General features: G+C 27.8%; 2 protein-coding genes across 4 annotated transcripts in view; one reads left to right on the top strand and one right to left on the bottom strand.

The window, feature by feature from the left end:
- The window catches only part of LOC122497662, a 71849-nt gene extending 56288 nt beyond the window's left edge, over window positions 1-15561 (bottom strand). The window contains exon 1 of the mRNA XM_043604908.1: window positions 15393-15561. Within this exon, the coding sequence (XP_043460843.1) occupies window positions 15393-15424 (32 nt within the window). The 5' untranslated portion in view covers window positions 15425-15561. The remainder of the gene's footprint in view (window positions 1-15392) is intronic.
- Window positions 15562-17892: 2331 nt separating this feature from the next.
- The window catches only part of LOC122497717 (probable JmjC domain-containing histone demethylation protein 2C), a 550088-nt gene continuing 549320 nt past the window's right edge, over window positions 17893-18660 (top strand). For all 3 annotated transcript variants that reach the window (XM_043604996.1, XM_043604995.1, XM_043604994.1), the window contains exon 1: window positions 17893-18512. In XM_043604996.1, the coding sequence (XP_043460931.1) occupies window positions 18360-18512 (153 nt within the window). In that variant the 5' untranslated portion in view covers window positions 17893-18359. The remainder of the gene's footprint in view (window positions 18513-18660) is intronic.

The raw sequence follows: 18660 nt of genomic DNA, 5'->3' as shown, positions 1-18660 counted from the left end.
GCGCTAATACATGTATCGTGAGCTTTATGATTTTTACATTATTTTTCAATACAATTTCTTTTACAGTCTAGTTCTTGAAAAATTACTGTTTTGACACTTCATCCCAGTTTTACCGAACTAAATTCAGTAAAATTTCAGGAATAAATTTTCTCCGTGCATAGTACAAAATACTCAATAAAATATTACACTTTACGATTAACTCGATGTGTCACGAAAATACTATGTGAAATAGTTTCAGCTTCTATTTTTAATAGTAATTTTAACTGAAAATTTTTCTCCGTGTGGGCAACTAAACCTTCGTCTCTGAATCAATTAATTTAAATAATTTTCCGAAAGTTCTTCTAAAATTCTGTTATATTTTAAAATTATTTTTGAATTTGATTGATAAATTTTAATTAAAAATTTTTAACATGATTGTTTCCTCTAAAATGTTAAAAATAATTTTAAAATGTTATTTTTTTGTATATACTTGAATTTTTGAAAATATGTAATTGAGAATATTGAATTTTAAAAAATTAGAAGCTAACTTTCATTAATTTTCATTTATAAATTTACCTTTAAAGATTTTTTATTCTACAAAAATTGTAACAAAAGACTTGAAATAAATTAATTATTTTCAATTAAATTTTACAAAATTTCAACTATTCAAAAAGATTTGTTTATAGTTATTTTTCACATTATAAAAATTAAAATAACTTGTACTTTCTTTTTTACTAAAAATTGTGGTATTTTGTCGCAATTATTTTAAATGAGTCGAAAAAAGTCACAATTTTCTTAATTTCCCTGACAAAAAATTTTTTCCTGACATTTCCCTGACTTTACTGACATTCTTGCTTTGAAATATGTTCAAAAATAATCTTTTTTATTTTTTAACATACACACTGAGAAAAAAGAGGGCGCGTTACAGCACATTTTCGATTCATGTTGCGCGACTCAACCCTGAATTCTTCTACACACTTTCTGGGGCGTGCGCACGCCCCAAAGAGCGTGTAATACGCTTCAAATACAGCTCGCCTCGACTCAGGGGTCCGCTGCAGGCCCCAGAAAAGTGTCTAGCAGAACACAGGGTTGAGTCGCGCAACATGAATCGAAAATGTGCTGTAGAAAATGTGCTTTACTGACATTCTTGCTTTGAAATATGTTCAAAAATAATCTTTTTTATTTTTTAACATCAGGAGTAAAAAAAACTTATTTTTTCAATTTGCAATATCCACGTGGATATTGAGTAGAATTATTTATTGAGTTGAATGCAAAAAACAAGTTTGATTATCTTTAATTATTTAACAGATATGAGAAATTAAACAATTTTGAGCAATTGTTGTATCTTATTATAAATAAACAATTATTTTGGCTGGAGACAAGAACATTTTGCTTGAGCATAAAAGTATAAATTTAAAAAATGTTATCTAGTGTACAAGTTCACGTTAAAAAGTATTTTTTAATAATAATTGCAACTTTCGAAAGCATAATTTTGTTTGCAAAACAGTAGAATCCAGGCTGAGATTCTCTTAGGAATCGCACCTAAACATTGACTTTAGCAAAGTTTTTTAATTTGTGGTTTCTGTTGATTTAAATTCCCTGATTTTGAAAGAATTTTTATAAATATATGTACTGAATTTTCTCTGCATGGAAAAAAATTTCATGACGCGAACGAGCAATTTTGGGAATATAATTAAAATGAAGAACGACATAACCAACGTTGTGAATTAATAAGCTTCACTATATTAGCCGAATTTTTAGCCAATTCAGTGAAAGTGAGCTTGAGTTGAGTGCAATTTATCAGCCATATTGGAAATATATGGAAACTTACCGCTCTTACCAAGAAATATTTTTGACAGCATAAATATCAACTTTTGTGTTTTTTCTGTGTTAGAACCGTATTAATTTCAATAATTTACTTTCACATGGAAGTAATTTGAAACATACTATTGAAAAAAATTAAAAATGCGCATTTAATTTTACTTTTCGCACAATTTTAATTGTATCTTTTTTGACGTTTTTGACGAAATGTTTAGCTGATATGGCGAACAATTTCTCAAATTTAGTTGTACTCTTTTCCGTGTGACATTTCCCTGACTTCACACTAAAAAAAAAGTTTTACTTTCAGCCTATTTTTGAGGCTGAATTTAAGATGTAAACGGAGTCAGCCCCGTTAAACAAGGACAGACTTATGTGAAATACATGGGCTGAATTTAAGGTGTAAACGGAGTCAGACTGTTTTTTTCCTGTGTTGTTCCCACTTACCCTGTATAATTTAGAATAATAATAAACTAAAGTTCTACTTTTGCAAATATTTTATTTAGGAATTTGGCTATATCCTATTGGGTATATATAATTTTGTTAATAAATAATTTATATTAGTTCATATGAAAATAATATTAAATAGGGTAAGTGCGGGTATAGTCGGACAGTACTAGTAGTCGGACACTTTCGTGTTTTTTGGCAAATAAATAATAATGCATTGTGATAATTACTTTAAAAAGTATACTAGACGAATGTGTAAAGTTTATATTTTATTAAAATAGTGTTATTTTCGAAAATAATGAAACAAGAAATATTTTATTTAATGCTTTAAAAATCATGGTGTCCGACTATAGATACAACCATTTTCGAGTAGCGCGATGAGTGGCACAAAGTTTTGTTGATAATTAATCATAAATATTAAAACTTATAGGGTTTAAATATTATATTAATAACTTCTAATATGCTTTAATTCCATTTTCCAGCAGATAGCAATTAAAAAATTATCTTTTTTACTTTATAAATTCAAAATATCTGACAGATGTCCGACTATAGAAACAAGGGGAAAAAGTGTCCGACTACTAAAGCATTTGTAATTTTTTATTAAAATGTTTATATTTTATTAAATACTCAACTATTTGTAACAAATTTATATGATTTTTAATCCTGAAGAACTCCTTTAATTAATAATGTGCTTATAAACACAGAAGATATTTGCTATTTCAAGAAAAAAACCATAATTTAAGATTGTATCCTTAAGTGTCCGACTACTAGTGCATTTACCCTATTAAATAAATTTTTTAAAGAAAAAAGAGAATGATTAACTGTTTGACTACACTGAAAAAAATTGATTGGATTCAAATAGCCGATTATTTGTTTATTATCATATAAAAATTGACTTGAATCAAATAATTTTTATTTAATAATAATAGATTGTATTTTAAGCAATATTTCAGTACTTGAAATAAATATAATTAAACAAATATATAATTGATATAAATAAAAATTTCATAATGAAGATGTAATCATCAATTTGAATCAAATAAATTTTTTTCAGAGTGTAGTTAATTGTTTGATTGAATAATATTCAGGGTGGCCACATGTCAGTAAAGTCAGTAAAGTCAGGGAAATGTCAGGAAAAAAATATTTTGTCAGTAAAGTCAGGGAAATGTCAGGAAAAATTTTTTTGTCAGGGCAATTAAAGAAGAAGGGAAATGTCAGGAAAAAAAATTTTTTGTCAGTAAAGTCAGGGAAATGTCAGGGAAAATTTCGACTTGTATGAAAATGGCGGCCGTTTTCATACGGTCGAAGAAATGAATGACTTTCCTCCCTGTCGTCCGCTATCAGAAAGCGCCATTTTTGTGCATGTGGGATAAAAAGAATATTTTTTTAATGAAAAAGAGTGATTAATTGTGATACACTAAAAAGGAAAAAAAAATTGACATCAATGTGGGTTGTGCATTATACATAAATATTGATCCACCAAAGGTGGAAACAAGTTCGTGACACTATTGTAATAAATGTAGCAGCACTACTATCACAAGTGTGCCCTGTGCGGAAAAAAAACCTCCTGTTGCCAACCCGACATCGATCCAACGGGAGACCACTAAGAACAGTAGAACACCTTTTTCTCTCTCGGTATCGAATTTCCTTCCGGATTTACTCAGGAACTCGGTCACAAGATGTGACCATCGAATCAATTCGATTATCAATATAACAAACCAACCTGCCTGGAAACAAATCCGCCTTTGCTATTGATTTCGCCGACAGGAGTTTTTCTTCAATGTATCTGGTAACAGAAATTTTATACAATTTGGTTCCTAATGTGGAAGAAATAATGGAAAAATTCAGCAAAAAAAGAAATTCATTTCCTTTCATTCTTGAAAAGGCGAGAAAGAAATTACGAAAGAACGACATGCACCTTAAAAATGGGCCAGATATTGAAGGTCCCATCGACCCACTGCCTAAAGCGACAAGCACCGTTTTTCTCAATCGCGAACAGACATATGAGGTATCCGCCTATTTTTTTCATGATGGAATCAAGTCCATTAAACAATATAAAAAATAAGAAGATTGAAAAAATACTCTTGGTTAAAATAGCCAATCTCGAATCGAGTCTGCAAAAGCCCCTATATACTTTTGTCGAATATACCTTCTCGGAAATGATTTTTGCACGCGCTGAGAAAAAAACAGAAACAGACAGCAGAGTGAAATATCTGATTCAATCGATCCTTAAATTCCCGGACAGTTTTTCTCTTATATTACTATCATCGCAAATGATGGGTCATCGACAAATTATATCTACTTGACAAGAATTTTTAATTTTGAATATGAAATTCCAAATTGTCACTTTCATAATAATGATAATAATAATAATAATAATAATAATAATAATAATAATAATAATAATAATAATAATAAGGCTGCTTTTATTTCAGGCTAGGAAGTTGGCTAGCAAGTTGGCTAGGAAGTAAAAAACTTTTTAAGAATACTTTTTTTTAATCTTAAACCTTGGAAAAAATTGAGTGATTTTTTCGGTTTCGTGCAAAAAATATTTTTCGATGCTGAGCATCGATGGCAACTTCAACGACTTTCTATTTCACAGAGCGAATAGGTTGAAAATTCTAAATCAAGTTTAATATGATTTTCCTTCTTCTTCAGGACAATTAAAGAAAAACACGTATTTTTTTATTTGGCAAAAAAAACATTGGAGGGGCTGGATGCTATAATGTGTTACGCGCCATTCACTTAACATGGCACTTAACACATTATAGCATCCAGCCCCTCAATTATTAACTGAGTTATGAGTATTTGGAAATTTTAGGACAAATAATGATTTTAAAGCTAAACGGCTAACAAATTATTTTCAAATCTTTCTAGTTTTTACAAAAATAAAAATTTTTCAATTTTATTATTTGATTTTAGTAGTGTTTTTAATGCTTTTTCTTTACAAATTTGAAAATTTCGAAAATTAACAACATAACGGCCATTTTTACACTTTGGGTAAAAAATAAGATTTAAATTTTTAAGAAAGGAAATTCAGTTTAACCCCTTCACTGTCAGTGGGCTCTATAGAGCCATAAAAATGTCGTGCCCTGTATGTCCATGGGCTCTATAGGGCCATCGGAAAAAAAGACATTTAAATGTTAACGAATCTGGCTAAAAATCCTTACTCGGGGGTTTTCGGGGTCGCTGAATCCAAATCCGTTGTCGAAAATTCAAAATTCAAAATGGCGGCTTCAAAATGGCGCCCAAAAAAATTTTTAAGTTTACGAATTTTTTTTAAAATGCCTTAAAATGCCTACTCGGGGGTTTTCGAGGTCGCTGATTTCAAATCCGTGGTCAAAAATTCAAAATTTAAAATTGCAACTTTAAAAAGGCGACAAAAAAAAATTTTTAAATTAACGAATTCGTTAACTTTTCAATTTTTTTGCTCGATATTTTGAAGCCGCCATTTTGAATTTTGACTTTTCGACCACGGATTTTGAATCAGTGACCTCAAAAACATAAAATATGACAATATCATGATTTTAAAAAAAAAAATTTTTTTTGAACACTTATGGCACAAAAACTTTATTTTCACTCGACTGTGAAGGGGTTAAAAAAGGGGTATTTTCAAATGAATGTCCTTAAATTTCTGAACGTTCAAATAATAAATGTCCATATTTTTATTACTGCATTATCATTTGCATTTTATTAAAAACTACTTTTTCTGTATATATGAGTAAATTAATCGTTAACAAAGTAAGTGTTGAATTAACATTATTTTTTATTCAGTGTTTAGTAAGTTTTGAAAATATTTAAAAAGAAAAAAAATCTTGTTTATTTGAACGTTCAAAAATTTAGGAAAATTCAAATGAAGTAAAAAAATAATCGCTTGTTCAATTTTTTTTGTTAATTATTGATACCTATTTTCAGTTCAGTATAGTTTGCAATTTTTCATAATTTTGAATTAAAATTTTTGTTTCAACGCCACTTTTATTATACAATTTCATGAATTTTACTATACTCGAAGTAAATTTCAGTAAAAATTAGTAAAATTTACTTTGGACTTGGTAAAAAAATCAAAATTTCTAATACTCAAAAAATAAAAATTCTCGGTTCATCCGCGATGAAAAAAAAATATTGTGAATATTTATAACCATTTGTGGTTTTACAATGCCCGTGATAAATAAATTTACATAATTTATAATGAGGAGGACGAATAATGATTACCGCGGTAAAAGTTTAAAATTTCAACAATTCTGATAGCAAAATTACTGTTAAAATATTTTTCCACATGACAAAATGTTAATTCAGTGAAAACAATTTTTATACTTGTAAATGTTTCCAATTAAATAGCAGGATTATTATGTTAAAATCATTTTTTGTTATGATAAAATTATAATTAGGTACTGTAAAAATATCTTAAAATTGTGCGAGTTCAAGTTAGATTTTTGTTATTTTGGAGTACCTAAACCATTTGCAATAAAACTCAGAAATTTAAATCTACAACAAAAAATTTTCTTTCAAATTATTGATTATAAATGTTGCGTGGTCTGTACGGAGAAATGTATTTCTATCGAAAAAAGTTGAAAAAAATCGCACTCTATTAAAGTAAAATGAGAAAAAATTGCAAAATAGCATAGAATCTGCGATGCCTGCAACGATTCAGAATGAAATAATTCATATCGTCCTAATTATTTACAATAAGTATCTAATTATTTAATGTCGATAGAATATTCGCAGTGAAGGCCTTTAAATAATTCGAAGAAGCAAATAACAGAATGACAGATGCACTTACAGTACGCAAAAGGGAGTTAGTGTGTACACACTTGCGAGAAGAGACTCATTCAGCATATATACAGAACCTATACGTGTACTGCATAGGATACCTTGAGATAACACAGGACAGGACGAGGCCATGCTTTCGTAATGTAATGGCCTCGCTGCATTTTTAACCGTCTCTCTCTCTCTCACTCTCTTTTTTTCATTACTTCAACTTTTTCCACCACAAGACGTCTTGCTTTATACAATATAACATTTTTCAGAAACTTGACATTCCCACGAGAGCAAATAATTTCCAAAGACACGCATCTAACCACTCCATAAGATTATTATAATGTATATACATATATATATATATCTCTCAATTGCATTTATCCGGTCCTGTCGAGAGATACTCATCACTACAGATGCAACAACGATTCCAAGTCTATAAATCATCCATAACCAATCGTTAATAACTGCCATTCAAAAAGAATAAAACTACTTGGTATTCAAATACGACACATATCATTTATTACACGCAACATCAACAAAATATTAGTTGGCTGAAAAAAATATTTTTCCCTTCTGACAGTCAATTTTTAGGTTGATAAACGTAACAACTTAATTTCATTATCGTTTCAATCATATTTTCATTTCTTTGCCTACCTGCCTACATATTTATTTTGTAAAAAAAGTTGAAAAATAAGTCATACTATTCGAGACCTGAAAATATAATATTAACTGTAGAAATTGTGCAGGGCTCGAAGCAGTGAAAGTATTCAAAAATGCGGACTTTACGAACCAAAAATGAAAAATGGAGGCTCCGGATCTTAAAAGGGCACTTTCCGCATAGACTTTACATGGTGAAAGTGCCCTTTTAAGATCCAGAGCCTCAATTACGGACCATTTACGGACCAACTGACAAAAATAGAATCAGGCCGAATCAAATAAGAGAACATTTTACTTAAAACTAGAAATTCAATTTTTCATAACTATAAAACATGAAGAAATCGATATTAACTCCGAGTCTTCGATTTCTTCATGTTTTATTATAATTAATAATAATTATTAATAAAAATCATTTATAATTATTAAAATCATTATCAATTCAATTATTATTTTTAAGAATTTTTATCTAAAATTCTTCTTTATATTGATTATTTTTAATAATTTTCGAAAAAGTTCTTTGACAATTTTCAAATTCATTTCTTTATACAATATTCAATTTTACGAAATTTCAATTATTCGTAAATTCTTTAATTAAATAAATATTAGAAAATAGAAACTAAAAATAATATTAAAAAAAATCAATTAATTTTTTTCAAAAAAATTAATTACAAAATTCAATTATCTTTAAAATTCACGCTCTATTGCATTTAATATTCAATTATTATCTAAAATTTTAACTGAAATTCATTTTTATGAAATAAAAATCTATTTTTATTAGAAAATTCTATTAGGATTCAATTCAGGGTGTCTAGTATTTTCGTTCAACAAAATTCCCGGATTTTCCCGGTTATGTCCAAATTTTTTCCCGGTTTTTTTTCTCATCAAATTTAAATTTGATTTCGAAAATAAATAAATCTTTAAATTTTTTTAATTTTTCAAAAATAATCTTGTCTCTTTATAATTATAATTGAAAATTTGATTTTTTAATTTTATTAAAATTATATTGATAATAATTGAATTTCTGCAAAAAAATTTCACTATTTATAAAAACAATTGAATCCTTCCAAAGAATGTTATTATTTATAAAAATAATTTAATTCTTGTGAAGAATTTTATTAAAATTTTTGAAAATAATAATCATTAATAATTAATTATTTACTTAATAAGTAATAAACATTTAATCAGAAATTTAAATTATAAAAATTTAAGAGAAGTTTAATAATATTTTTAGAAGCAAAAAATTGATTTAAAACTGTAAGAGGGACTTTAAATTTTAAAAATTAAATTATAATTACGGTCACTAACTTCCCTTGATTATTTTCGAAAAATTTAAATAAAATTCTTAAGAATTCAATTATTTTTCAAAAAATGTAAACAAATTTCAATTATTTAAAAAAATTTCAATTATTTGTTTAGAAAAATTCAATTATCTTGAAACAATAGAATTAAAAAATTACAACAATCTTATTTTTCAGAATTAAAAAAAAAATTTGCGAAAGTTCAATTTTATTAAACAATTTTAAGTAGGGGAGACTGGGGCGAAAAGTTAAACTGCCAAAACCGTTAAAATTCATTATCTTTCGAACAGAAATAGTTAGAGCATTGCAATTTTAATTATAGAAGGGTGTTATCACCCTAAATAAATATCCGGAGTTGTGAGCAATTCTGTTAATTTTTGTGGTGTCTATATTGAAAGTTTTTTTTCAACCTACTTTTGAAAATTTTTTCGAAAAAGAAAATATCAACTTTTAAGTATATTTTTTGCATTTATTCTCACCACGATTTTTTTACTTCATTATTTGGGTCCCCTGAAGAGATACCTGAAGGTATTTGCTAAATATCTTTAGTCAGATTTTTTATATTTGTTTTTAAAGCCAAAAACGCACCCTGGGGCGAAAAGTTAAATAATGGGTGGGGCGAAAAGTTTAAATGTATACACGGAGAAACTTTTTCTTATAATATTAAATATATTTGGTTATCTTTATTCTAAAAGTACGTTAGAATGTGAGGATTTTTCGTGCGTTGTGCTAATAATTTCAACATTAATACGAAAATATGATAAGTTCGTTATATATTAAGCAACCTTCGGTGTACAAAAATTACTATCTGCATTAGAAATAGTCTTATTTTTCTTTAGAAAAGAATAAAATGCTAGTTTTTGTTTGTGAAATAATACGGTAATTCTAACCTTTTTTCCACATATAGATAGAATATATAACAGACATTCTAACGTAACATACCAATTTTGGAAGGACTGCGGGCGGACTTAACCGATTTCGCCCGAGCATCACCGAGTCCATCACCTGACGTCGCGAACTAACCCTAATGTTTTCGAAGTTGAAATTCACACGTGTATGAAAGAAAAAAACCTTTTATTAATAAACGTGAATGTCTCCTCATGCCAAATTAAATTCAAGAACTGTTCCTCAATATAACATAATTTTTTTCACGACTTTTACTTATTTACATAATTTGATTAGAAAGTTATTTAAAAAAATGCTCTCTCTCGAAGGTACATATTTTTCCACTCGTTTAATATATAAGGACGATTCAGCTGTGTACTTCTAACGAATCGTGCGATCTTTCGGTTTCCGTGACCAATCGTCGTGTCTTTACTTGCGTGTGCGTGTGTGCGTTATTAATATAGGTTAGGTTCTTACGTCGTGTTAAATATATTTACCTACAGTTACAGTGACATTCACTAATGCCATCTACCATCAGATCCAAGTATCACTATCGTCTCTATGAGTATCTATAGACAATTAATTTGTTGTGTTTCTTTTTAATTCATGGCTTTCCCAACTTTGCAAAAATTATTATTTTCTTTCTAAAACAACATACTAATTTTCGTTAGTTTCCTTATGAAGAACTGTAAAATATATACTGAATGAGTGTTTTTGATAGTCTCAATAGCAATTTCTATAACCTATGTCGTTTTTCCCTTGAATCTAACCTAACATACTAAAATGTCTCACCAGTTTTAAGAATTAGTGGTATTAAAAGTTTCTCCGTGTATTTTTACATGTTGTTAAAAAATTTTTTTTTATTTTTCGTTTTTTTGGGTTTATTTGTTTGAACATTATTTATTTGACATTGGTCAAGTACTCTGTCAAAAAATAAGCCGGTGAACGTGAAATAAACTAAAAAAAAATTGTTTATTTTGGAAATTTCAATTTTTTAACTTTACAACTATTCTAAAGCTTTTGTTAAATAAACAAAGATCTTTTATTTACTAAATTACTTGTTTACGTATACTTTAACTTATCTACTACTTATCACCTATTAGAAAATAGTTTTAGTAGGCTAAAAATAGAATTTAACTTTTCGCCCCAGGGTGGGGCGAAAAGTTAAAAAAAACAAAATTTTCAAAAAAGGACAAAACATGTATTTTTTGCGAAAATATTAGGAACTTTTTTATTGAAAGTTGTAGAGGACAAGTTGCCCTACAATATTGATATACAAATATTTGCATCTAAGCGGATTATATTGCCAAAAAAAAAATCATTTATGCAAAATTTAACTTTTCGCCCCAGTCTCCCCTATGTATATTTTTTTAAATTAACTAATAAAAATTTTAATTATTAATCTTCGCAGTAAGAAACATGAATACATTAGAATTTAACTCTTTATAATATTCAATTATTAATCAATTATTAAATTAAAATACTTTGAAAATTCTATTTGTTAAAAAGTTTCTAATGAAATTCTTTAACAAATTTAGTTACATATTTTCAGTCGAATTGATTTTTTACTATCAAATTAATTATTTTTAACTAACTTAAATTTAGAGAACAATATAAATACCTATAAAAATATTTCTATTAACTCCATATTTTTAAAAAAATTTATTTACATAATATGTTTGAATTGGTGATTGATTTTTTACTATCAAATTAATTATTTTTAACTAACTTAAATTTAGAGAACAGTATAAATACCTATAAAAATTGAAATAAAAAGTGATTTTTTAAAAACAAATTAAAATAATAAAACTTTTTTAATTTTGGTAAAAAAATTCCCGGTTTGGTATAAAATTCCCGGGTAATTCCCGGTTTTTCCCGGTCAAATAAAATTCCCGGTTATTTCCCGGTTAGTAGACACCCTGTGACAATTATTTAAATACAAATAAAATGCAAATAAATAATTTATTGAATAATTGAACGTTTCTTAAAATTCAATTCCCATAAAAAATCGTTATCAACAAATTTTCAAGTAATTGAATTCTATCAACGAATTTTAATAAAATTTTTAAGAATAATTACATTTTTCGTATGTACAATGTTATGCAGGGAATAGAAATTGTAAAAACTGTAAAAAGTGTACAATAAAGAATAAATAAATCTAATCTAATCTAATCTACATTTTTCGAATCTACATTTTTCTGCATTGAATTTTAGTATTTATGAAAATAATTGAATTCTTGCGAAGAATTGAAATTAAAATTTTCAAAAATAATTAAATTCTTGTAAAAAATTAACAGGAATTCAATTATTTTTAAAAATTTTAATAAAATTCTTCGCATAAATAAAAAAAACAAAATTCTTAGCTGATCTTCAATTACTTTCAGAAATTTTGATAAAATTTTTCGCAAGAATTTAAATATTTTCGTAAAATAATAAAAATCTTTGAAGAGATTCAATTATTTTTCAAAAGTCTTAATAAAATTCTTCGCAAGAATTCATAATTATTTTCAAAAATATCAGAATTTTAGCAGAAATTCAAACATTTTAAAAAGTTTTGATAAAACTTTTTTTGGTAGAAATTCAATTATTTTTAAGACAATATTTTAAAAAAATGTCTCAATAAAATTCAATTATTTAAATACAAAAATAAGTAATTTATTGAATAATTGAATGTTTTAAGTGATGCGCGAACAAAGATTCTGTGACATACCGACACACATACATACATACACCCACACATACACGAAATTTTTTATTGGTATATTTGGAATCCTTGATGCTCAAAACGAATAATTATGTGCGAAATTTAAAGTTCTGAGCAATGAACAGACAAAAGTCTGATTTTATATATATAGATTGAACAATATTTAATTTTTGCGAAGAATATTATTAGTTTTGAAAATAATTCAAATTTTGCAATGGATTTTATTAAAATTTTTGAAAATAATTGAATTTTATTACTTTAGAAAATAATTGAATTCGTGTGATAAATATTGTTAATTATGAAAATATTTGAAAATTTTTTAATGAATTTTAATAAAATTTTTTGAAAATAATTGAATTTTGTCGAAGAATTTTGCTATTTATTTATAAAGATAATTGAAATGTTGACAATGTTTTTTAGACGAGAATTTAAAAAAATTTTTGAACATAATTGAATTTTTGCGAAGAACTTTATTACTTTTAAAAATATTTGAATTTCTGCAATCATTTGTAATTTCTCTAAAATTCTCAAAATTATATTGTACAATTTACGAACTTTTCATCCTTTTTGAATGAAATTAAGGACTTTTACGGACTTTTTCAGGATTTACGGACCTACTTCGAGCCCTGAATTGAGACAAACATGGAAAATTAATTGCTCAAGTTAAAATAAAAAAATTATTCACTTTTTGGGATTATTTAGACATTTGCTTTTACACTACATTCAGATAGAATTTTATGTTTCTTTTATTTGTATATTATTTATTCTCAGAAATATATTTAAACAAAGCTGGATTTAATTTGCTCTTTTTCCTTGTGCCACTTTTTATATTTCAAGTGCAATCATGGGAATATATGTGAGTCATTCAGAGTTTGCAAGGCGCAATAAAACCGTATGTATGGGTATAAATGTGAGTGTAAAATTGCGAATGTGCAAGAGAGAGACTTAAATAAAAATAAGTAAGCACAAAGAGAGTGCAGCAACCCGCGCGCCTCTTTGTGACATGCCTAGCGTGCGATCTGTACGATCAGCTGATGAAGGAAACAAGAAATCCGTTATCTGACACTTAGAAACACGTGCAAGTTTCTTCTTTCAAAATATAAATAAATATTATTTATTTTCATCAATTTTCAACCAAAATGCGATTTCAAAAAATAAACAAAAAATGCAACACCTTCTCCTCCAATTTCTTATAAAGAGAAAACAGTTTTTTTTTTAATTTTATTTTCAAATAAGTTTAGAAAATTAAAAAAATTATCCACTATTTTAAAATTATGAATCACTGTCGTAGTGTATAATTAGTGAACGACTTTAGTAGTTAAAATATTTCAGACGACTATAAAAAACGTAACTTAAATAATTAGATAAAAACAAATTTATCTAATTAGCGACGTAATTTTCCAAGAAATTCGTTATTTATAGTTGTTAAAGGAAAAAAATGGTTTTACTCAACTTTAATGAAATTAGAGCAATACGAATGAATAAATCTATAAAAAAAAATCTAATTAAACTTCAAGCATTTAAATCTTCCAAAAAAGGAAGTTTTTTCAAAAAAAACATTCAAATCCTGATTTATAGATTTTAACAAATCCAGTCAATCTAGAACGCTGAAGAATGCGATTAATTAATGTCCATGAAACTTAATTTTTTAATCGAGAAAACTAAAATGAACAAGATTTATCCTCTATTAGGAGGAAACTTTTATTTTTATTAAGTTGAAGTAAAACAAATCCATAATTTATATACAAACGAAATGAAATAAATACAACAAAGGAGAAAAAGAGTGCAAAAAGTTTGGAAAAACCTTCAAAAACTGAAATTGAGTTCGTGATGTTAGTTTCGTAAACAAAGAGAGAAGGCGTAAAGTTTGAATCCTGACCTTTCCGTTATTATTTTTATTTGCGTGATATGCGCAAGTACAGTGAAGTACTTTCGTAATAAGTATAGAGAGAACCCTGTAATGAGTACATCTGTTTGTGGTGGGCAGGCTTCTTTAAGTGATAGTTAGGTTAGGTCGAGTCTACCTTAGAAATAGAACTCTGCCTGGCCGTCGACCACGTCGACTTCCACAATAGACGAGGTTACAAAACATGATGCACTTTCACTACCAGCACGTAATCAAGTGCTTCAAGTGCGCATTAAACGATGCCTTTGTTTCATAGAGCGCGAAATCTCAACGAATTTGTTTTCCTCTCTTTCTATTCCCTTTATCACGATTGTATTACATTCATGCCTTCGAATTTGCCTTGACATCAACGATCAGGAGATTCAAGAATATTATTGCTTCATTGCTTACCTCCCACTTGAAATTACATATTATTTTGAACCACTCGTTTTTCGTCCTTGGCTTGTCATGTATTTTTTTTTTTTTTTTGAGGTTATAAAAGACAAAGCAATTTTACCCCAATCGATTATTTCACAAATTACTATTTTTCTCCTTCCCTTATGATAATTCACAGAAAATAAAATAAAACGTCTACAAAATAACTCTTTGTAAATAAAAATTACTCTAGTTATTTCGATGACAATTGATTTTGGTTCTTTTGTATCCTGAGGTTTCATTGTTTTGAACATAACTCCATATTCAAAGACGCAGATTTCATTCGTTGATGATTATTTATTTTTGTAAATTGTAAATATTCAAGTATAGTAATTGACGAGACAAATATCGCAACTAACGATCAAGATATTGCAGGTGTTTAGATGTTAAAAGTGAAAGGCAAATAAAATTGGTAAATAGATTGTCGCAACAACCCCCATTTCGATGGCCTGAGAACAACGCACAGATGACGCGAACTTGGTCAAATTTTTATTGTTTCCTAACAAGAAATTCAGAAGATACTCACATGACTACCCGCGAGACGATCGAAGATATCATATTAGCTGATTTAAACACAAAACGAGACACACACGAAATATAAAAGCGAACGTTTTCAGTAGAGTTTGATAATAGCACCGCTGCTCACAGGTCGGCCATTTTGAACTGGCAGCTGTGACTCTTGCTCTTGCGCTTGTGACGTCACTGGATGTTTTCGTCACGTGATCACACTCCCGTATCATTAAAAGGCACCGTCATTTAAAAAGGATCCAATATTTATATTTGTGCTTTTATTTCACGCATAATTTTTACACATCAAAATTTCTTTCTTATATTGAATGATGAAGAAACTAGAAATTGAAGTTATTCAGATATTGAACGTCAGGTGTACCAACTCTTTAAAAGTAAAATTTTTTTATTTTTACAGAATATCCTTTTTTAATGAAACGAATAAAATTTTTTTAAATATCAATAAATTGTGCATCGTTTTAAATTTGAAATTTTCCACTAAGGTAAAGGTCCCAATTATGGGACAATTTACAATTTTGTCCCTATTATGAGACAGTATTACAAAAAATAAAATAAATGCAATTAAAATTGGTCATAAGAAATTTCTACTTATTTCAAAAAATTTTACACGTTAAAAGAATAATTATTTGTGTATAGCATTTAATTTAATAAGAAATGTTTATTTGCATTTTAGCTTTCAAATTAAGGTAAGCCAAGTTTTTCGTCAGACTACCGTCCCACATTAGGTGCACTTATTATTTGCTATCCCTATTATGAGACACACAGGAAATATACAGCAAACATAACCTCAAATATTTTCAAATATTTTTTCAGTTTTTTCGCATTAATTTTCTACCAGAAAAATTAGTTTTATAATTATTTTTTAAACCAGAATTTGTTTATTGTATTTTATTCTTTATAATTAATATTCAAATTATTAGGATAAGTCAATAGAATTCTAATTACTTATTGAATTAAATAAATGTCTCATAATAGGAACATTCATTATGGGACACCCGTACATACAGAAATCATAGTCCCATAATTAGTGCAGTGCAGAGTTTCATAATTTAATTAATATTATTTTTATTTCATGAAAAATAACCATTTTAGGGTCTAAATATTATTCATAACATATCAATCTTTCAATCTATACCCTAATTATTCATATTAACACTCCCGATTCCAAGAAATTTATCATAGAAATTTAGTTTAGCTTAAACAGCGTCCCATAATTGGTACTTTTACCTTAAATGTTGAAAAATGTTTTTACTAAATAGGATTATTTACATTATATTTTTATGTTAGTTAGGCAATTTTATTGTGGACCAATAAACACAGTTGAATAAAAAAACATTTTGAAACTGGTATGGATATTCGTCTTGATAATTGGAATTAAATTATTTAAATTAAAGCCCGTTTTGTAAGAGAAATATAAATATTAATCCTCAAAAAATGTACCTTCAATTTGTAAAAAAATAAAGCACATGAAAAAATTAGTTAGACAATTTTTCTTTATAATTAATTAATTAATTGAATTACAAACAATTATTATTTACTAACTCTTAGCACAAAGCAGTTGAAAACTTGCATTTTTTCTAATTTTGCAACTAACTAATCTTAAAAGTAAAAAATAAAGATAATTAATGATTTTAACAATTTATCAATTTTTTAAACAAATAAATGTCAATTACTAATTTTTGATACAAATTACTCGCAGTTTCTCTTCTTTTGTTTATTTTGTTAGAGCAATGACCTAATTAATAATAAATTATTATAAAATCTTTATTATGTTATATTCAGCTTGTGTTGTAAACTTGTAAACAGTGTTTATAGTAGTAACTCGTTACTTGTAACTGACTTACTAAAAAAGTTAAGTTACTTACAACTAGTAGTGTAATGTTTTCTGGTTCTATACATCAGAAGTTAGTAAATAACTTATCACTAAAGAAAAAAAAATTTTTTTTTTAAATTTTTAATTTAAAATAAATAATTTATAAATTTATAAAAATAATAATTTTAAAATAAATAATATTTTTAAAAATTTTCGAAAAAATTATTTTGAACCATAATGGATACAATTGTCTAAATTTAAATAATTAAAAAGGAGATCCAAGCGTCTTATTCTTTTAAATTTATTCCTTGGCTATAAATATTTTTTTCTACGCAAAAGATGTCTTGGCTGTTGGCTGAAATGCCGGAGAAACTAGTGCACTTACCCTATGCCTGAAATTGTAATAAAATAATGAATCCGAATTTAATAAAAAGTTTGAAAATGTTGATATTTAAAAAATTAATATTCCTTAATCCTTAATGAGGGATTAAGGGACCGGAATCGATGACTGCCTGTACCTTCACCTTGTCACCCCCCAATAAATGCCTTGAAAAGACCACAGCACAGGCAGAATGATTCGAATATCTCCTTCCCCCATTCCCGCGCTTCGTCCAAGAAGTGGGTGGGAGGGGGAGCAGCGGGAAGGGGAAGCGACGGGCCTCCCTGCTAACCGCCCGCAGTGCGCGCTACGCGATATCAGTGGTCGGTCATGTGTGTGTCACTTTCACGCTCACAATTCTTATACCTTTCGAAGTACTTTATCGCGCTATCATTAAGGTCACTGGATGAGTGTTAATAAAAAACCGTGTTTTACCGGAACCCCTGATGACTAGTGACAGCCCAAATTAGTGTTGACGTTGGATAAAAGGGGGGAAAGGTGAGAAACAACGGTGTAAAGCGAGGATATCGCGCTTCAACGTTAGTGTCAGGTCTTCTCTCTCAATACCTAAAGTGATTTTTGTTCTGTGTCTCAACGTTTTAAAGAAAAACTCAACTGTTTTTGTTTTTGGGGGGAGGGGGTTCTTCAAAGAGTGACGATCTGTGCAATATATTCATATTGTTAAAAGTGATCATCTGTTGTTATCAGCGCTGTAAAGTTGCTCTTAAGAAGCAGCGTGTTCATCACGAGTGTATTTTAGTTGTCATAATATTATGGCGTATAAGTTTCGAGAGGATATCGTGGGAAAGAGATTCCTCTCAGTGAGTGGTTTCACCAAGTTAAGGAATAAAATCAGTGAGTGGGGTTGGCGTGCGGGGGTGATTCGTGCTGCCAGCCACAGGGATAATAATTGTCAGGACCTACAGGTACAAATTATTACTATTATTCTTTAGCATTTAGTCTAACAAAATGATTAAATATTCACGTAAGTATCATTAAATATCAATTTGATATTGGTAAGAAAATGATTGAAAAGTTCGTTAAACTTTATCATTAGACAGATTCTGTTTTAAC

The sequence above is a fragment of the Leptopilina heterotoma genome, unplaced genomic scaffold (assembly GCF_015476425.1).
Source record: "Leptopilina heterotoma isolate Lh14 unplaced genomic scaffold, ASM1547642v1 Lhet_135, whole genome shotgun sequence".
NCBI lineage: Eukaryota > Metazoa > Arthropoda > Insecta > Hymenoptera > Figitidae > Leptopilina > Leptopilina heterotoma.
The sequence above is the reverse complement of the archived record's forward strand: the minus strand, read 5'-3'. Positions and strand labels throughout refer to the sequence as shown.